We start from the raw sequence: 18,253 nt of genomic DNA, 5'->3' as shown, positions 1-18,253 counted from the left end.
TGTCTCCTGAAGGAAAGCCTATTCCCTTCTGAACCACCGCAAAGTCCTCAAAGTGCCTGCGTAAAGTAGACCAACCAACTCCCAGTGTCTTAAACCCAGATCAAAGTAAAACTTGATTAAACTTAACAAGCCGTTCATGTTGTTTAGAAATCGAACTCTCAATAAAGGAGTGAATGCGTTTATTGCTTCAAATGCGCTCTAAACTCAGACAAAAAACTCAGAAAAACAATAACTCTGAAAAACAGAAAAACATAAATTAATTTGTGAATTATAATGAAATGGGGAACACATTTAAACCTCTCATATCACAATGAGCGCTCCTCCCAATTTTACGTTGTTTGTTTACCTCGGATGAACTTTTGTACATCAGATCACATTGTTATTCTATAGTATAGTTACACTCCCCTCGCATTTTTTTATTATATCTAACACAGAAGTGCACGCCTTTAGTTTCTGCCTCACTATAAAAGTTGGATGCTTCGTTCTCGATCGGCACATCAAGCGAACAAGGATCAAGGTAAGAAGGCGTTATTATTATTTAATAGCATTTGCTTGGTTATTTTACGTCATTTTGTTTGATTAAGAACATTCAAAGACAGACCAACGACATTGTTTTTCATAAAAATAAAGAAATAAATAAACAAGTTCTGTATCAACAAGACAAATTATATTGGATTGTGTTTGCTTCCATTAAACCGAGCTCTTAGGAATGAAAGCATCTCTTGTTTTTTAATATATAAAACAATTTCACCTCTTTTTTTCATGGCATAATTTATTTTTAATTGTGTTATGAAACGATCTTGTTAATTCAGAAAAAACAGCAACAAAAAAAGTGCAATACTTTTTAAGTAAAGTTGGCTTTTTTGTGAGATTTGGCATCTGAGTGGAAAGAGGAGAAAATCTAGGGGAAAAAAATTATAGGATAGTTTGTGAAAAGAGTGAATATTGCATTTCATCTGCGTTATATTTATCTAAATGTGTTAAATTTGGAGCCAAATGACTTGAAGCATGGAAGGTGGGTCTACAATCACAAGGGAAAGTCTTCTGAGGACACTGAGTACTGTTTTTATGGTGGAGGGTTTGAAAGATGAGTAAAGGAGAGAAAACATTTCTCTTTTCTTCCCCAAAAACCAGTTCAAATACAGCTCACATGTGGCAGCAGGTCATTAAATCTTAACTGACATGTTCAGCTTCTCCTGTTTAATAGCCTTTGCATTTTATTTGGCAAGTGCTTTGTTGAGACTGAAAACAACAAAGCATTTGAACATGACATGTCATGTAAGTCCCAGAATTTGAAATATTTGGCCGTAGCAGACGGCAGTTTGACCGACGAAGGGCTTTAGAGTGGTGCTGTCTGCAGGCAACAGTGAAACATGGTGGAGGCTCCTTGCAAGTTTGGGGCAGTTGGAGATTTGGTCAGGATTAATGGTGTCCTTAACGCCGAGGATGCTTTTACATCATGCAGTACCATCAAGGAGGCGTCTGAGATCTGTTCTGCAGCAAGACAACGAGCCCAAACATACAGACAATGCCATTAAGAACTATCTTCAGCATAAAGAAGAACAAGGAGTCCTTCAGGCGACCCTGATCTCAACATCATCAAGTCCGTCTGGGATTAAATGGAGAGACAGAAGGATTTAAGACAGATTACATCCACAGAAGACCTTTTAGCTAGTTCTCCAAGATGTTTGGTACAACCTACCTGTTGAGTCCTTTCAAAAATAGGTGTGCAAGTGTATGTAGAAGAATTGATGCTGGTTTGAAAGCAAAGGGTGGTCACACCAAATTTTACAGATTTCTTTTCCACGCCTTCCTGAACACCTTTGCACAGTGCTCTATATGTACCCAATAAGGCCAGAATGTGTTCTAATCTAATCTCTTGCACTTGTCCTAATGTCCTGTTATCATTACATAGCACAAAGGAAGAGCTGAAATGTGCAGATTTAGATCTAATCCACCTTCCTCTTTGGTTGCAGTTTCATCATGGTGCAGAATGTAGCCATTATCGGGGCCGGGCCCTGTGGTCTGGCGTGTATAAAGGCTTGTCTGGACGAGGGACTGGTGCCAACCTGCTTTGAAAGCAGCGATGACTTGGGAGGATTGTGGAAGTTTAAGGTTTTTATTTTTTATACAAATAATAAAAATAACGGTTTGTATTTGTCGTGCTATTTTAAAATGTGAAATCATTATTAGAAAACATGTTATCACGCTTTCCCTCTGAGGTTCTGACCTCAAATTGCTATTTTTTTCTAGCCATAATCATTTTTGACCCATCCAGCAGGTGGCAGTGTTGTGTTAGAAATTTAGAAATTTAGAAATCACTGACAGGACAGCTATTTTTAATTGGCATTTTGCTGAGAATGAGTAAGTCACACCACAGAAATTATTTATTTATTTACAATTAACATCATGTATCATCATGTAGTATATGGAAAACATTTCATAATTTATGTAAGTGTTGTTTTAATTCAATGTTTAATAGCAGTTTTAGGGAGTGTATAGTAAAAGATCAATTTTTCAAAGATACTATTCTAGTAATACAAAGCTAAATGCAAATCGGTGAAGTTTTCCTTTAAGATTTCATTCATTTATTTCTGTGTTGTTTTTTTTTCTCTGTTCTCTCTCCACAGGAAGTGTCAGAACCAGACCGAGCGAGTATCTATCGCTCCCTCACCATCAACATTTCCAAAGAGATGATGTGCTACAGTGACTTCCCCATCCCTGCTGATTACCCCAACTACATGCACCACTCTAAAATCCTGAAATACTTCAGGATGTACGCTGAGCACTTCAAACTGCTGAAACACATCCACTACCAGGTCACAAGAGTCACAAGAGAAATATGCAATTGCTTATGTTTGTTTAAAATCCTCAACAATAATAATAATAACAATAATAGTCATAGTTTTTGCTGATATTTTAGACCATGGTTAAGAGTGTCAGACAGAGACCAGACTTTTCCCGCAGTGGTCAGTGGGACGTGGTCACTGAGAACAAAGATGGACAGATGGAGCGTCATGTGTTTGATGCAGTTATCAGCTGCACCGGTCACTACACATATCCCAACCTGCCACTCAAAGATTTCCCAGGTAAAGACATGCTCTTAGCAACTGTTCCAGCATAGTGAAATAACCTTCAAGTAACCTTCGGGATGGAACTATATTAGATTTTATCCCACATTGTGATAAAAAAGAAATGTTGATTATCTGGATAATCATGGGGCCACACGGTTGGTGTAGTGGTTAGCACTCTTGCCTTATAAGGTAGGATAAGGTAGACTGGACACTCTAAATCAGGGGTGTCAAACTAATTTTTGTTCAGGGGCCACATACAGCACAATGTGATCTCAAGTGGGCCGGACCAGTAAAATAACAGCATAATAACCTATGACCAACAAGAACTTCTTTTTTACAAAACATGACATTTCTTGAGAAATATAAGTGGAATTTCAACAATATCATGCCTAAATTTACTATGTACACATCACACTGGATCTATAAGGGCACAAACATTTAGTCACAGGTATCTGGAAGTGAAAAATATTGCATTTGACATTACGTTTAGATTGTAATCGTAGTGTGAAATTTCAATAAATTCATCCTGTGGGCCGGATTGGACCCTCTGGCGGGCCGGTTCTGGCCCCCGGGCCGTATGTTTGACACCCCTGCTCTACATTGACCGTAGGTGTGAGAGTGAATGGTTATTGGTCTGTATATGTTGGCCCTGTGATGGACTGGTGACCTGCCCAGGGTGTACACCGCCTTTCACACCATGTCAGCTGGGATTGGCACCAGCAGCCCTGCAACCCTCCTGTGGAGGATAAAGCAGTGGGCAATGGATGTAAAAATAAATAAATAAATAAAACATCCTATCAGGATGTAAGATTAAGTTATCATGGTGTGTATAATCATGTCATGACATGTTATTTTTATATAATTTAAAAAGAAAAGGCTTATATCTTTAAGCTTAGTGTGTGATTATAAACCTGTTTCATCACATCAAGATAATGTCATTCTCTAACGTCATTCTGCAGGAATTGAGACGTTTGAGGGAAAATACTTCCACAGCTGGGATTACAAGGGAGCAGAAGAAATGCACGGGAAGAGAGTGGTGGTCATTGGCATCGGTAACTCGGGAGGCGACATTGCTGTGGAGAGCAGCAGAGTCGCTGAGCAGGTGAAGAACTCCCTCTGACTGCTCTTTGTTGATGCACGCTGGCTCGCTGTTATTCACGCAAGGCTCCCTCTCCATTGTGCAGGTGTACATGAGCACTCGCCGCGGTGCTTGGGTCATCCGTCAGGTCTCTGACAACGGCCTGCCGGTGGACGTCAAGTACAACACACGTTTTGTCCACATCTTGTTCCAGCTGCTGCCAATCAACGTCCTCAACTGGATCGGCGAGAATAAACTCAACGCTATGTACGACCACACCATGTACGCTCTCAAGCCCACACACAGGTAGGTGCTGCAGGTCCACGCCACACGTTTCTCAGTAAATTTAACTGAATAGAGTTGGGGTTAATAGACTAAACCCTAACCCTAACCATGCTCTTAGTGATATGATCTTATGGCTAACCTTCTGTCCGTACGTGTCTGAGGGAGCAGAATAATCTCATAGAGAATCGAGAGAAGAGTTCTTGCTCCTGATTGGATAGAGTGTTGTGGGGCTTCCATTGGTCGTTGGTCGTTGGTAGACATGAAGCTACCACATGAAGACATGAAGCTACTTGAAGCTCTTACTTACTTCTAGCTCTTATTTGTACCCAAATCTTTAAATGCACTTTTGTAAGTCGCTTTGGATAAAAGCGTCTGCTAAATGACATGTAATAATGAAATAGACATAGGCCGTTACTCAATACCCAAGTATGCAAGGATGTACTTGCATACTTGGGAAGTACAACTGGAGTCGCACTCACCAAGGACAGAGAAGTATGCATATTGAGAAACGGCCTATATTGTCTTCCAAAGTAAGAATATATTGAATAGCCACCAGGGGGCGGCTCCAGAAGTCAGATTCAATGGAAGTCTAATTAGCCCGAATTCAGCGTTATTCAATTCCACAAACATGGCCCCAGTTTAAACCCACCAGCCAATCCGTAGCATAAGGTGTAGTACAGTGTTATGAGTGATATGAGCAACTCTTCATCTGCCACTGTTATCATCTCCCTTCCTCAGGCTCTTCAGTCAGATCCCAGTGATCAACGACGACCTGCCTCTCAAGATTCTGTCTGGAGCAGTTATTATCAAACCAAATGTGAAGGAGATTCGTGGCTCCACTGTGGTGTTTACGGATGGCAGTTTTGTAGAAAAGGTAAGAGCGTATTTGTCTTCTTCATTCATCTTTACTCATGATTCTTCATCACAAACCTGTGTTCTTTGTTCCAGGTGGATACGATTGTGTTCGCCACAGGATACAACTATGATTTTCCCTGCTTGCCAAGCGATGCCTTGTACAAGTCAGGGCACCGTGTGGGTCTGTACAAGCACGTGTTTCCCCCTAACTTGGAGCATACGACTCTGGCTATTGTGGGTTTCATCCATGCCCTTGGAGCCATTATGCCACAGGGTGAAATGCAAAGCCGCTGGGTGACTCGCGTCTTTAAAGGTGAGGGTGTACGTAAGGACTGTCACCAGACATTAAAGGAGACGTCGTTCTACTCACACTATTGTTGTTCTTTTTGCTCCTCAGGAAAGTGTAAGCTGCCCTCAAACCAGGCCATGATCAAGGCTGTTGAGAAGGACACCAGGGACATTGAGAAGAAGTAAAAACCCCAGTGTTCATTTCCCTCTTTAAATCTGATGTCAGCAACATTGTCTTTTGGCTAACTTCCTATCCATTGTGGGGGACAGAGTGACCTCATGAGCAGAGAGAACAGCCTCTTTGATTGGATATCAGAAGAGTCATACAGTAGATTTACTGTCAGACCACTGAGAGACCACATGTTATGGTGCTTTTCCATTATACAGTTCTTGCTCTACCTGACATGTTGATTTCCATAACTTCATAGTACCTCCTCACTGTGGTACGAAACAGCCGTGACGTACTGAATCATTAGAATCAGTTCATTAAAAAGACTAGTTCACTGCTTCCTTTCAGCAATGCTACACTCCTTTGTTATATATTGAGATTTTAGACGTTTTCCTTGCTAAATGTTGGAGATTAACGCATGTTTTTTATGATTTTGAAGTCTTTTTAACTGATCTACACTTTGGCATAGTTCAGTTTGATTCCTGTGTCAGACTTCACGCTCATGACTCTTCCAGTGACGACACTCTCTGACCAATCGGTGGCCAGCAGTCTGTTGGTGTCACATTTTGGTATCGGCTTTGCTCGCTTGGAACCAAAAAAAGCACCAGGTACTATCACTCATACTAGAACTGTATCATGGAAAAGCCATTAATAAGCAAGCACTGTAAGTATTTTTTATGAAAATGTCAGTTTGACTTTTTGACACGTTACACATATTAATATGAATTGCATTAACATATTTTGTGGTGCAGCTTTAAAGAGCTGGACATACTTTTCAGAATCTATGGACACAAATGCAATTATTTGAGATAAAATAATTGAATTTTTGTCCTAAAAAAACACTTCTTTCTAACTTTGACTTAACGGGGTTATTTTTTTTATGATTTCTCCTCCCCATAGCTACATTGTGTCAAAGCTGACTCCACTGCAGGTGGACTTTGTTTCCTACATGGACGACATCGCTGGAGAGGTTGGAGTGCGACCAAGTCTCCTCTGGCTCCTGTTCACTGACTACCCTCTGTTTAAGAGGGTTTTGTGGGGACCTGTCACAGCCTACCAGTACCGCCTGATGGGGCCCGGGAAATGGGACGGAGCCCGCAGAGCAATCTTCACACAGTTCGACCGCGTGTACCAGGCCCTAAAAACCAGAAAGGTGTGAAATGAATGCTAAATTTACATGTGACATGTGACGTCATCTTAACGCGAGCTGCAGCAGGTCAATGTGAATGTGTTAATTCCATCTCTTCCAGATGGAGGAGAAAGAGCCCTCCACTGCTGGACGCCTGTTGAAGACGAGCCTGTTCCTGATGACCGGAGGAGCTGCCGCCTACTACGTCCACCTGCACCACCCGACTGCCATGGAGACCCTGCTGAGCAAGATTCGTCCTCAAACAGTCTGAGCGTCCTACACAGTAGACAGAAATGCTGAGACGCAGAGAGGAAATATTATACTTTTCATTTTTGTATTTCTGCAAATGAACATGGAGACAATATCTGTGTAGCTAAACAGGTTCAACAAAAAGGCCACGATTCGTACAGCTGTCTTGATTTTCTGCTTATTTTCTTCTCCTTCGCCGTCGACATCAATAAATCATAAGACACCGTGAAAACTATAAATACAAACATAAAAGTCCATATGAGTCCATTGAGGCTTATTTTAACAAACCAAAAATTAAATACATATGACAATTAATATAAGTATTACCGTGTGCACCTCTTGAACACAGTGCAGAAAACTTACGAAATCTTAACCTCTTGTCTCCATGACAGTGTTCCCGCTTCTGACCCACAATCCCTCAGTTTAACCTCAAACTGACCCCAGTCATGTGAGCATGCACTTCAAAATAAAATGACCTTACTTCAAGGTATTTAAGTGACATTAAAATTATTATACAGACATAATTTAATTCACTTATGCATAAATGTACAGCCCTTTTTGTCTCCTATTTATTAATGTTAACACTTAAAGAACTCCAGTTTATAACAATGAAATCTGTCTCAAAGATTGATTGAAGCCTTTTATGGGTTAAACCTTGTATTTGTATATTACTCAAATGCAACAGTAACTTCCAGCAGTAGTTAAATAAACCACTTGTTACAGCAAAGGTTTGCAGAAGGCCATTCATAAACGCACAGATCCTAAAAACCTCAAAGCAGAAGTCCACACCAGGTGACACTCCTTCCACTTAGTTAGGCGTTGTGTTTGTACCTAATAAAGTGGAATGTGTGTACATTTCAAAAGTTGAACACAGCTCCAAAATGTTCTGTTTTAATGTTTAATGTTTGAGGTCAACGTTGCCATTTTGCATCAGTAATGATTGTGGCACCAGACTTTGTCATAAACCTAATGTTTTCCTCTGTTATTGACTTATATTGACCTAAAGCACGTGATCAAATAACCAAATAAAAATATACCATACAGCATGCATAGACTCCTATGTAAAGTGGCATGAAACAGCAAATGTGGGCCAAATATTCTTTATTTTTTGAGGGTGCAGATGGACTGAACGCTTCACAAGGTTTTAGGGTGTTGACACCAGTTCCTCACAGTCTTTCAATTATACAGTACATTATTGCATTACATGTAGTACATGCAAACATACACTTAATTGTCAATTCTCTCACATTGTCATTGTTTTGTGAAGATAAGCAAATCATATGATCGTGGCGGGACAGTTTTTGCTCACCACTGGTGTCGACAATAATTGAAGAGGATTATAATAACATTAGCAGTAATGAGAAGATTTATATTATTTATAATGTTTATTTTATTTTATGCAGTAAAGTTATAGTGGTGTGAAGTCTGGATGTTGAAGCTCTGGAGTCAAAGAGAGACACGATTGGTCCATTTTGTGCGGAAATGGCCACATGCACGCATCCTTCACGTGAACGCGCACAGACTCCGACGAAGACAAGCAGCGTTTAAAAGGCAAGTAGACGATCTGCGTCGTGACAGGAGAGACAAGGAACTGTTAAAGAACTACTGAAGTGAATTTACGAGAGCAACATTGTTGCCTTTGATTAGAACTTTGAGCCAGATCGTGCAAAGAAAGTTTGACTCCGTTTGAGCTGTTTGTAGTACAGCTCGTTCTGTTCCTGCTCGTTTTCTGTGTTTTCTGTGTTTAAGTCTTGGATTAACTCTCTCTCTCTCTCTCTCTCTCTCTTATTTGCGAATGATGTTAATCATGTACAGAAATCTTCCCAGGAAATATTCACTCCAAGTTTTCTTTTTCTTTTTTAAACATTCATCCATGTCAGTGGTGTGCACAAATATTTCAGGGGATATGGGCTCATCTGATTTAAGAAGGTGCCCTCTTATAATTAGTATTTCAAATATATAATACCAGCAGCTGTAATTACCTCCATATTTATTCATTTACTAATGCAGATGTTTTCTTGAAAATTATATTATTTTTCTAAGTTATTTTCTTGAATAATTTACAATGTATTATATGGGCTACAAATATTCAAATATACTTGTTTAAAACTAAAAATCTCATTGTTATTTATTTGACAAATTAACTGAATTCACCTTTCTATATCCAACTCACTGGGCTTCTTCTATGAGAAGAAATGAATAAACAATAATATTCAATCATTAAAACATTTTTTTCAAACAAACTACTATAATTGGATGAAGCTCATAATAATAACTCCTTTTTTTCAGTGTTTACAGTAAAACGGTACATTTGAAAATTGATGGATAACTATAATAATTATATTTTTAGCATTAAAAATATAATTTCAGTTGAAGAGTTTCTTTTCTACTAGTGTATTAGCCATGATAGAAACACACCTCAAGAGGATAAAGCAGTGGGAATGAATAGATAATCATATAAATGTCTTTCAAAAGCAGCTCTTCCATGGTTAGAGGGCCAAAGGGAAAGATTTTTAAGCACCATTCATGTGGAAAGAAAAACCTGTCTTTCCCAATTTCAAATGTTGATTTTTCTGATCATTTCTGTTGTTCTGATGTGTTTGATACTATAAAAACTAGTATTATGTGTCTGTGTAGACATGTAATACCTGCGCCCAACAGGGGTCGAAGTCCATCTTCCTGGTTCTGTGTAACTGACGAGGTGTTAATCAACAGCTCAGTGCATGTGTGAGTGAAACATCTGATCACAGCCTGGACTTACTGTGAGTCTGGTGGAGAAGGTAAGAGCACACACACACACACACACACACACACATGTACGAGGAGATTTACGTAGATTGTTGTCAGTTTTTAAATTGTTGCTGCTGTACTGTAATGCCGGTCAGATTCATGTGTAACTTATTTGTGTTACAGAGGTTTATATTACAGATGTTACATCTAAAGAAAGTCAGGGAAGCTTGAAAGGGACGTCATAGATAGATGTTTAACACAATGTTGTATGAGATACAACCACACAGTAAATCCATAGTAAAAAATCAGTGCTTTATTTGACCTCACAGCACAGAGTGGTTGTTAATCCACTCCATCAATAAGTACTTACAGTACAGTTGAAACCACAAGTTTACATACACTATATAAAAAGACACATATGCTTTTTTTTCTCACTGTCTGACATGAAATCAGACAAAATTATTTCCATTTGCTAAATGCCAGAATAATGAGAGAAGGATTTTTTTAAGACAAAAGTATTTATTACTTTCTTCAAAGTCAGAAGTCATACACTAAGATTACTATGCCTTTAAAGAATTTGGGAAAGCCCAACTGAAGATGTCATGTCTTTGGAAGCTTCTGATTATTGGTTTATTGACAACATTTGAGTTAATTAGAGACACACCTGTGGATGTATTTTAAGGCACACCTGAAACACACTGCTTCTGTGTGTGTGTAACATCATGGGAAAGTCAAAAGAAATCAGCCAAGATATCAGGAAGAGAATTGTGGACTTGCACAAGTCTGGTTCATCATTCCTCATTTGGGCTTTCCCAAATTCTTTAAAGGCATAGTAATCTTAGTGAATCTAAACCTCTGACTTAAAGAAGTAATAATAATAAAAATAAAAATAATAAAATTGTCTAAAGAAATCCTTCTCTCATTATTCTGGCATTTAGCAAATAGAAATAATTTTGGTAATCCTAACAGACGTAAAACAGGTCACGTGATTGTCTGATTTCATGTCAGACAGTGAGAAAAAAAAGCATATGTGTCTTTTTATAGAATGTATGTAAACTTCTGGTTTCAGCTGTATGTGCTATATGAAATCTTACCCTTGGATGTACCTTAGTGACACAAACTCTGTAGGTCATAGAAGATTAAGAAGCGGACTGACGTGTTAGTGCCTCATAGAAGCCCACCTTAGGAAACCTAGAATGTCCCTAGAAGAATAAAACAAATGTTTGACTTGTCTTTATGGATTAAAAACACACATTACCAGATGATGTGTCTACACAGACTCTGATAATCCCCTGACATTCTTATATGTTCTTGTTTTTGAAGCTGCGGTAGGTGGAGATATTTGTGATTACTGATCAATAATTCCACAATAACCTTTCGCGACTAGACTCTGTTTCTAGTCTTTGTAGAATTGATTTCACTGAGTGTTTTTATATCCAAATCAAATTGTTTTCTAATTGTGTAACTTTGTGTATTTAAGTGTCGCTGCCTATCTTGGCCAGGTCTTCCTTGGAAAAGAGGTTTTTAATCTCTATGGGATTTACCTGGTTAAACAATCTCCTTGTCCTTAAGTCTCCTGTGACTGTGTGATGTGCAGCACTCAAATAATAGATTTAAGTAAAAGTTACAGGTTCTTCAGAAATGTGGTGGTTTCCCAAACCCTCACCTGTAGAAAAATGACGTGTTTCTCCACAGAAGAGCTCGGTAATGGTGCGTCGTGTGGCAGTGGTTGGAGGCGGCAGCTCAGGTCTGGCCTGTGTCAAGACGTGTCTCGATGAAGGTCTGGAGCCGGTCTGCTTTGAAAGCAGTGATGACATTGGTGGCCTGTGGAGGTTTAAGGTGAGAGTTTAGGGTCACAGCTTTCCACAGAAGCCCCTGGAACGGTTCGGTTTGGTACAGTACCGTACTTATTTATTTGCATTTCCATCAGAAATAGTACCAAAGTAACCAGCCCTAACCATTCTAATTTTTGGCATGAGGTACACGAGTAAAACTGTACGGTAAGGTCAGGGTGGAACTTGTTGATTGAGCGACAGGAAAACGTCACTCCCTTGCGATTGGTGTAAATCTCATAGATATCCCCATTGTGCCCCGCCCACACCCTGCCTACCAAGTAAAGGTACTGTTGTCAGTCAAAACTCAAGCCTGACATTTCACCCTCTTCATTATTAAAGATAGATTAATCAAAACATTTGTTTGTAATTTGTTTTTGAAACTATTTATTATAGTAATATAGGCTAATTCTGGCATGTCTTGACATAAAAATATGTCTGGAAATGTATTTATGGAAATAAATGGTTTGTGGTTTGTAGACACTGTTACATATTTCTTCAAGCTTACAGTGTCAGAATAAATGTTTTTACAATGTCAGCCTTTAAAAAAGTTTGATCTGTGTTTGTGTGTATGTGATAGTAAGCGCAATCAAACAAATCTGATTTTAAAAATGACTTACTTGTACAAATACATTTTAATATAGTAATGGAATAAAACAGCCTAAATGATCTGTGTTCTAAGGTTTAAAATAAGTTGTCTTGGAAAACACAGTAATATTCCCCTGTAGTAGAATATAACTACTATAGAATATAAATAAAAGTATTTATTTCTATCGTGGATTTTGTCATCCAATTTTCTATTTGAAGCCAAGAAGGAAGAATATTTAATAACCACCAACTTTCTGTCTGTGGGAAAAATTAGCTTTTACTTCTCACTTGATTTACGCCAGTAAACATTTTCTTGAGTTCATGGTCTTAAGCTCTAGTTTTAGATATTCTTAAATAGAACATAATGTCAATTTTTGTATTTTTTTTGTATTTATCCATCTATTTTATTTATACTGTATGAACAATCGTGTCACTTTTTTTCTTCAAGCAAGACAAAATGTATTTTAGAGACAAACTACAGACTGAAAAATATGTTACTCACTTTGCTAGTTCAACAACATTCTGATATTGTTGAACACTGTATGAGGATGAACAATTATAAACTTAAAATGTTATTAGTTTGTCTGAAAAATGTGTTTATTTTTCACTTAAGCTTCAGGATTGCTTATAAAATGAAGTTAGTGAATACAGGGTTACAATGTGGGACAAATAAAAATAACCAATGAACAAAAGGGGTAGTTTGCACATATTAATGATGTTTATTTAAATATTTTTTGGCAGGAGTCACTTGAGCCGGAGCGATCCAGCATCTATCGCTCCCTAGTGGTCAACACCTCGAAGGAGATGATGTGTTTCAGTGACTTTCCCATGCCAGCTGATTATCCAAACTACATGCACCACTCTCAGCTGCTGCAGTACTACAGGCTCTATGCTGAGCACTTCCACCTGCTCAGATACATCAACTTCCAGGTTCCTCCTCCTTTGTCAGTCATCACAGGTTTCTACCTAATGTCACGCAAAGACAAAAACCTTAACGTGTACAATCACATTTAAGACAACAGTGAGGACACTTACGCAAAGACCAGACTTCTCTGTGAGTGGTCAGTGGGACGTGGTGACCATAAACAAGGACGGGGAGGAAGAGAGACACGTCTTTGATGCAGTTCTGGTGTGTTCCGGTCAATACACTCGTCCGTCCTTACCCCTGTCTGATCTCCCAGGTCAGTAAATGAAACAACTATGCTGTCATGTCCCTGATCGAGAACAAGAGTGGGTACATTGTCTTCATATCGGCACATTTGCTGTGTCTCTCCAGGTCATGAGACGTTCTCTGGCAGGTGTTTTCACAGCTGGGAATATAAAGACGCTGATGCCTACAGAGGAAAGAAGGTGGTGGTGGTTGGCATCGGCAATTCTGGAGCAGATATTGCAGTCGAGATCAGTAGATCTGCGACAAAGGTGTCTTAAAATCTTTTATATCTGAAATGTAATTAGTATCCATGTTAAAATTCATTTTAAATGTAATGTTAATGTTAATTTCCTCTGTACGAACGAATTCTCTTATAGACATTTCTCAGCACACGAAAGGGAACCTGGGTGATGGGCAGGATGTCTACCAACGGTCTCCCTCTGGACATGACTGTCCTCACCAGGTTCAACCTCATCCTCTCACAGCTTCTCCCCTTCTCTGTGGTTAACTGGGCTGCAGAAAGACATCTGAGGCACAGATGTGACCACCAACTGTACGGCCTGAAGCCCGCGCACAGGTGACTTGTGTCAGGGCCCACTTTCAAATCTGAAAATCCTCTGTGCAGGGTCCTTGAAATCCTTGAAAGTTTGAACAGACATAGGTCATTGAAAGTGCTTTAATTTAGTTTGTTACAGCGTCACTGTTGTGGACACTGTCCACTGTCTCTCTCTCTCCGCCGTTGACGTGAGATTCCGTGCGGAACAATGAGCGAGTAACGTTAAGACGGGAGAGAGCAAAGGACGTGATGTCTGAGGAATTATAATTCCAAGAATGTGTTGTCCAGATGCAGAGTGTGCTACTCAGCAATAAAATTGGACGCCATGGACGACAGCACATTCGGTCCTTGAATTTGAGGGAATTGGCCCTGGAAAGTCCTTGAAAGGTCCTTGAATTTGAGGTCAATCAAGGTGTGGGAACCCTGTCTGAGGTCCTACCAAACCTTAAATCACCACAAGAGACTAGGATCAATAATTACCATTTATAGTATTGTTTTCATGTCAACAATGGATATAAAATGACTTCACTTTCTGTGGAAATGCATGTTGTTATTACAGGTTTCTCACTAATTGATCACGACCACTCATTGCCAAATGAACGAATGAATGAACTGACAAAAAACTGATCTGTACAATAATAATAATAATTGTGACGTTAAATGTGAAACAAACCAGTTTGTGCAGTTCTCGTTTCATCACGTTCCCCAGACTTCTGCAGCGAAAGCCTTTGATCAATGACGATCTTCCCGGACGAATCCTCCAGGGGGCGCTAATCATGAGGGCCAACCTGAAAGGCTTTTTGGAATCGGGGGTTATATTTGAAGACGACACCGTGGAGGAGGACATCGACGCTGTGATCTTCTGCACTGGTTATAAAATAAACTTCTCCTTCCTGCCTCCATCTTTGTACGAGGAGACTCACGGAGAGTTGACGCTGTACAAGTGAGTGAATGAGTTTAACCCAAAATCATAATTGGTTAATAATGGGTCGGGTGCTCAAATAAGGTTGTTTTGATTTCAAATTTTAGGAGAGTGTTTCCACCTTCTCTGCAACACCCGACACTCGCCATCATGGGACTTTTCCAGACTAAAGGACCAATCATGCCTGTGGTGGAGATGCAGGCACGGTGGGCTGTTAGGGTCTTCTCAGGTACACACACACACATCTAATGCCGTGTTTCCACTACATGTTCCCATGTAGGGACCATGGTTTTCCATTACGTCATAGTACCTCCTCAGCATGGGCGGAGTCATCACAGCACGGCTGCATGAAACTACTGTGACTTCATTTTACACGCGACGCACACAAACGAGTGGCTCGCAAAGCAGTTGTTTTCTGTGTGAAAATGAATCATTAGAATCAGTTCATTAAAGAGATTTGTTCACAGAATGGTTGTGAGAACCGTCCGACACGGTCACTTTCACTTCACTTTCAGCAGAGATGTCGCTAAATACACCAGACTGTTCAATGTTGAGATTTTAGACATTTCCATGGTAATTGTTGGAGATTAACCCACATTTTTAGGATTTTGAAGTCTTTTTAACTGATCTACAGTTCGGCATTGTTCGTCGCACTCATGACTCTTCCTGTGACAGCACTCATTAGTTCAGCTCGCTTAGAACCTCGCAAAAGCAGGTACTAAAATAAGGACCAGGTACCAGGTATTATCACTAATGGAAAAGCAAAATAAGCATGCCGTGCCGTGCCGAGGCGAGGCGAGGCGAGCCGGGTTCATGCATTCCCTAGCCCCTTACTTTAATCATCACAACGAAGTGTCTTAACAACTTAATGTCTTACCCTAAAACCAGGTCTTAGCTGTGAAAAAGCCCTCTAAAGTTGTGGGGCCCAGATAAAATGCCTTTGCTGTTTTCCTTCAAGGTTTGAATCGTCTTCCGTCTCCGGAGAAAATGCTGGAAGTGATTGAGTCAGAGAGAAAGAGAAACATGGAAAGGTAGACGTTCACCTTCACACTGACATCCTCGTGTGAAACCACACATTTGTCTCACGTCTCATTTCCTCTTTGTTTTCTCAGCTACACCTGCCCACGTCAGGCTGCTCTCCAGGTCGACTACATCTCATACCTGGACTTCATGGCCAAAGAGGTCAGTTCACTTCAAATTTAGGGTTCGGAATGTGATTATATACAATATTACTGTGCATTGTGATAAACAAAATAACTCACAATAACGTGATTGTGGATAATCTTTAGTGGGGAAATACTATATCAAGTTCACCACAAGGGGGCTTCTCCTCATTTCAGGAGCTCATGATTTACAAAGACGTTACTGTTCACTTAAAAGTGTTCATGACAAACACGTAGATGTAGATAACATTAAGATGATAAACACGAAATTACAACATTTTGTAACACTTTTAGGTAAAAATTATAAGTTTTCATAAAGAGAGTGACATGTAAAACTTTATGTTAGTTAGTTATGTTTTTGAACGTTATAAATCTTACACATACAAACCAAATGATGGTAAATTATGGACAGAGGTCTTTGTCTGTTTATGTTTAATATGATATGATTTAATATGATTTTGTAAATTGCATTTCTGTTGACAGTAGCCTCTGTGTAATGTGTCGTAGGTCGGAGTTCGACCAAACCTGTTGCTGCTGTCGGTGACAGACCCTGTGCTCTGGCTGAAGCTGCTCTTCGGTCCCTGCACTCCATATCAGTATCGTCTCTCTGGACCGGGACGATGGGGCGGGGCCCGGCACGCTGTCCTCACTCAGTGGAAGCGGGTTGTTCAGCCCTTCAAAACCAGACCAGCACCCGAACCAGAACCCGGTCCATCTGTCCTTCTCTCCGTTTGTCTGCTCAGCATTGGAGCGAGTGTGCTAACGGCTCTGATTCTGTCGAAAGACAAACTCAGTCCAGTTCTGCAGAGAACAGCTCGATACTGTGAGGAACAACTTGTTTCCTGGACAAATCAAACACTTTAGGACTTTAGGAACCTGAACCTGAACCTGAACCTGAAGGCCAGTGACGTCTCTTAAATGTGTGGTTGTGAAATGAAACTTCATAGATCTTTAAAAACATGTACCAATTTCATATTCAAATTAAAAGAGTAAACTTTAAGACAGTGCATTACTCTCTCTCTATATATATATGTGTGTATCATATATGTGTGTGTCATACCAGTCACCACTCGCAGTGAGACTGGCCTAATTTAAATTATATACATTACATGCGTGACTGTTAAAGCAGAACTTTGTAACTTTTCTCTGCTTATTTGTTCTACCGTGAGCGTCTAAAATAACACTATCATTGTGATCTAATAGCTGGTACATGGCTAGTGTGTGTGTGTGTTTAGTGCCAAGTAATTTGTGTCTCCTGATTCTGAGGAATTGAGGTCAGTTGCCCTGATCTTGCAAGGCTGGTTTTCTACTAACAGACAGTAGGGGGCAGTGGAGACAGCCCACAATCTTCCCACAGCAAGACATTTAACCATCACAATGACTCTGAAGCTGTTAAATTAGGGTAAAAATCCTGCATAGTTCTGCTTTAAAGGGGCGAGGAGCAGCCAACTTTAATAGTGTTCACCAGCATTTACCACTGTACTTATTTTAATCACACCAGTCTGGAGTTCTTGATATGTTTTCTTATAGTCTTAGTATTAGCTGTTTATCACATAACTGCATGATTATGGCTATGGTGTAACTCAGGGAACATGGCATAGAACATGAAGGTATCGTCAAAATTCATTGAGAAACAAATAAATCACATTTCATACTTGGGTTTTAACAAATAGTTCCTATAATGAAATTTTAAAACCACGGTACCGAATTGTAAATATGTGAGAGTTATTGGAAAATTTTAAATGAAAGCATGAAACAACTATGATTGAAATGACACAAACAACAGTAGCTTATTGTGTGTGTGTTTGTGTGAAGGGAAATGCCCCAATCATCTGTTTAAAACTGTTTATTGTGTTTTAACAGAAACCAGACATAACATAATGAATCCAAATATAATATAAATACATAAAATAACAACACAGAATTTGCAAAATAAAATAAATTACTGTATTTTTCTACTCTGCAGAAAAAAAAAACCTTAAAGTAAACTTAAAAAGTAAAACACAAGGTTTACAAATAATTTCATATATGTGAGGGAACAGTACCATCCTGTGGATAATCAGTGCAACTACAGCTCTATCCAGAAAATGATCCTTAAAATAAGAGTTAACTTTGTAAAATGTTAAAGTATTGTAATGTTTCTGTTAAAAATGCCTAACAGTGAATTTGTTGCGTAAATGGGGTC

At 39.4% G+C, this 18,253-nt stretch overlaps 2 protein-coding genes across 3 annotated transcripts; both read left to right on the top strand.

Annotated features, from left to right (window-relative positions):
* The first annotated feature begins 453 nt into the window (after positions 1-453).
* Positions 454-8,173, top strand: LOC122760562 (flavin-containing monooxygenase 5-like). The gene is made up of 11 exons (XM_044015669.1): positions 454-517; positions 1,977-2,115; positions 2,631-2,819; positions 2,924-3,089; positions 4,034-4,176; positions 4,259-4,458; positions 5,176-5,311; positions 5,386-5,605; positions 5,690-5,762; positions 6,650-6,902; positions 7,000-8,173. Exons 2-11 carry the CDS (start codon positions 1,984-1,986, stop codon positions 7,147-7,149), a joined length of 1,662 nt encoding a protein of 553 aa, XP_043871604.1. The 5' UTR covers positions 454-517; positions 1,977-1,983; the 3' UTR covers positions 7,150-8,173.
* Positions 8,174-9,764: 1,591 nt separating this feature from the next.
* On the top strand, positions 9,765-17,268 carry LOC122760561 (flavin-containing monooxygenase 5-like). 2 transcript variants are annotated; one of them, XM_044015668.1, is made up of 11 exons: positions 9,765-9,907; positions 11,556-11,696; positions 13,019-13,207; positions 13,293-13,458; positions 13,554-13,696; positions 13,805-14,004; positions 14,693-14,926; positions 15,013-15,134; positions 15,864-15,936; positions 16,018-16,087; positions 16,576-17,268. In XM_044015668.1, the coding sequence occupies exons 2-11, from the start codon at positions 11,565-11,567 to the stop codon at positions 16,930-16,932; spliced, it is 1,686 nt and encodes a 561-aa protein (XP_043871603.1). In that variant the 5' UTR covers positions 9,765-9,907; positions 11,556-11,564; the 3' UTR covers positions 16,933-17,268. The 2 variants fall into 2 exon arrangements, with proteins under 2 accessions (XP_043871603.1, XP_043871602.1); XM_044015667.1 differs by having other exon boundaries at positions 11,553-11,696.
* Positions 17,269-18,253: the final 985 nt, after the last annotated feature.

This window comes from Solea senegalensis, unplaced genomic scaffold, assembly GCF_019176455.1.
Source record: "Solea senegalensis isolate Sse05_10M unplaced genomic scaffold, IFAPA_SoseM_1 scf7180000013752, whole genome shotgun sequence".
NCBI classification, from domain to species: Eukaryota; Metazoa; Chordata; class Actinopteri; order Pleuronectiformes; family Soleidae; genus Solea; species Solea senegalensis.
Note: the sequence above shows the minus strand (reverse complement) of the source record. Positions and strands in the feature narration are given on the sequence as shown.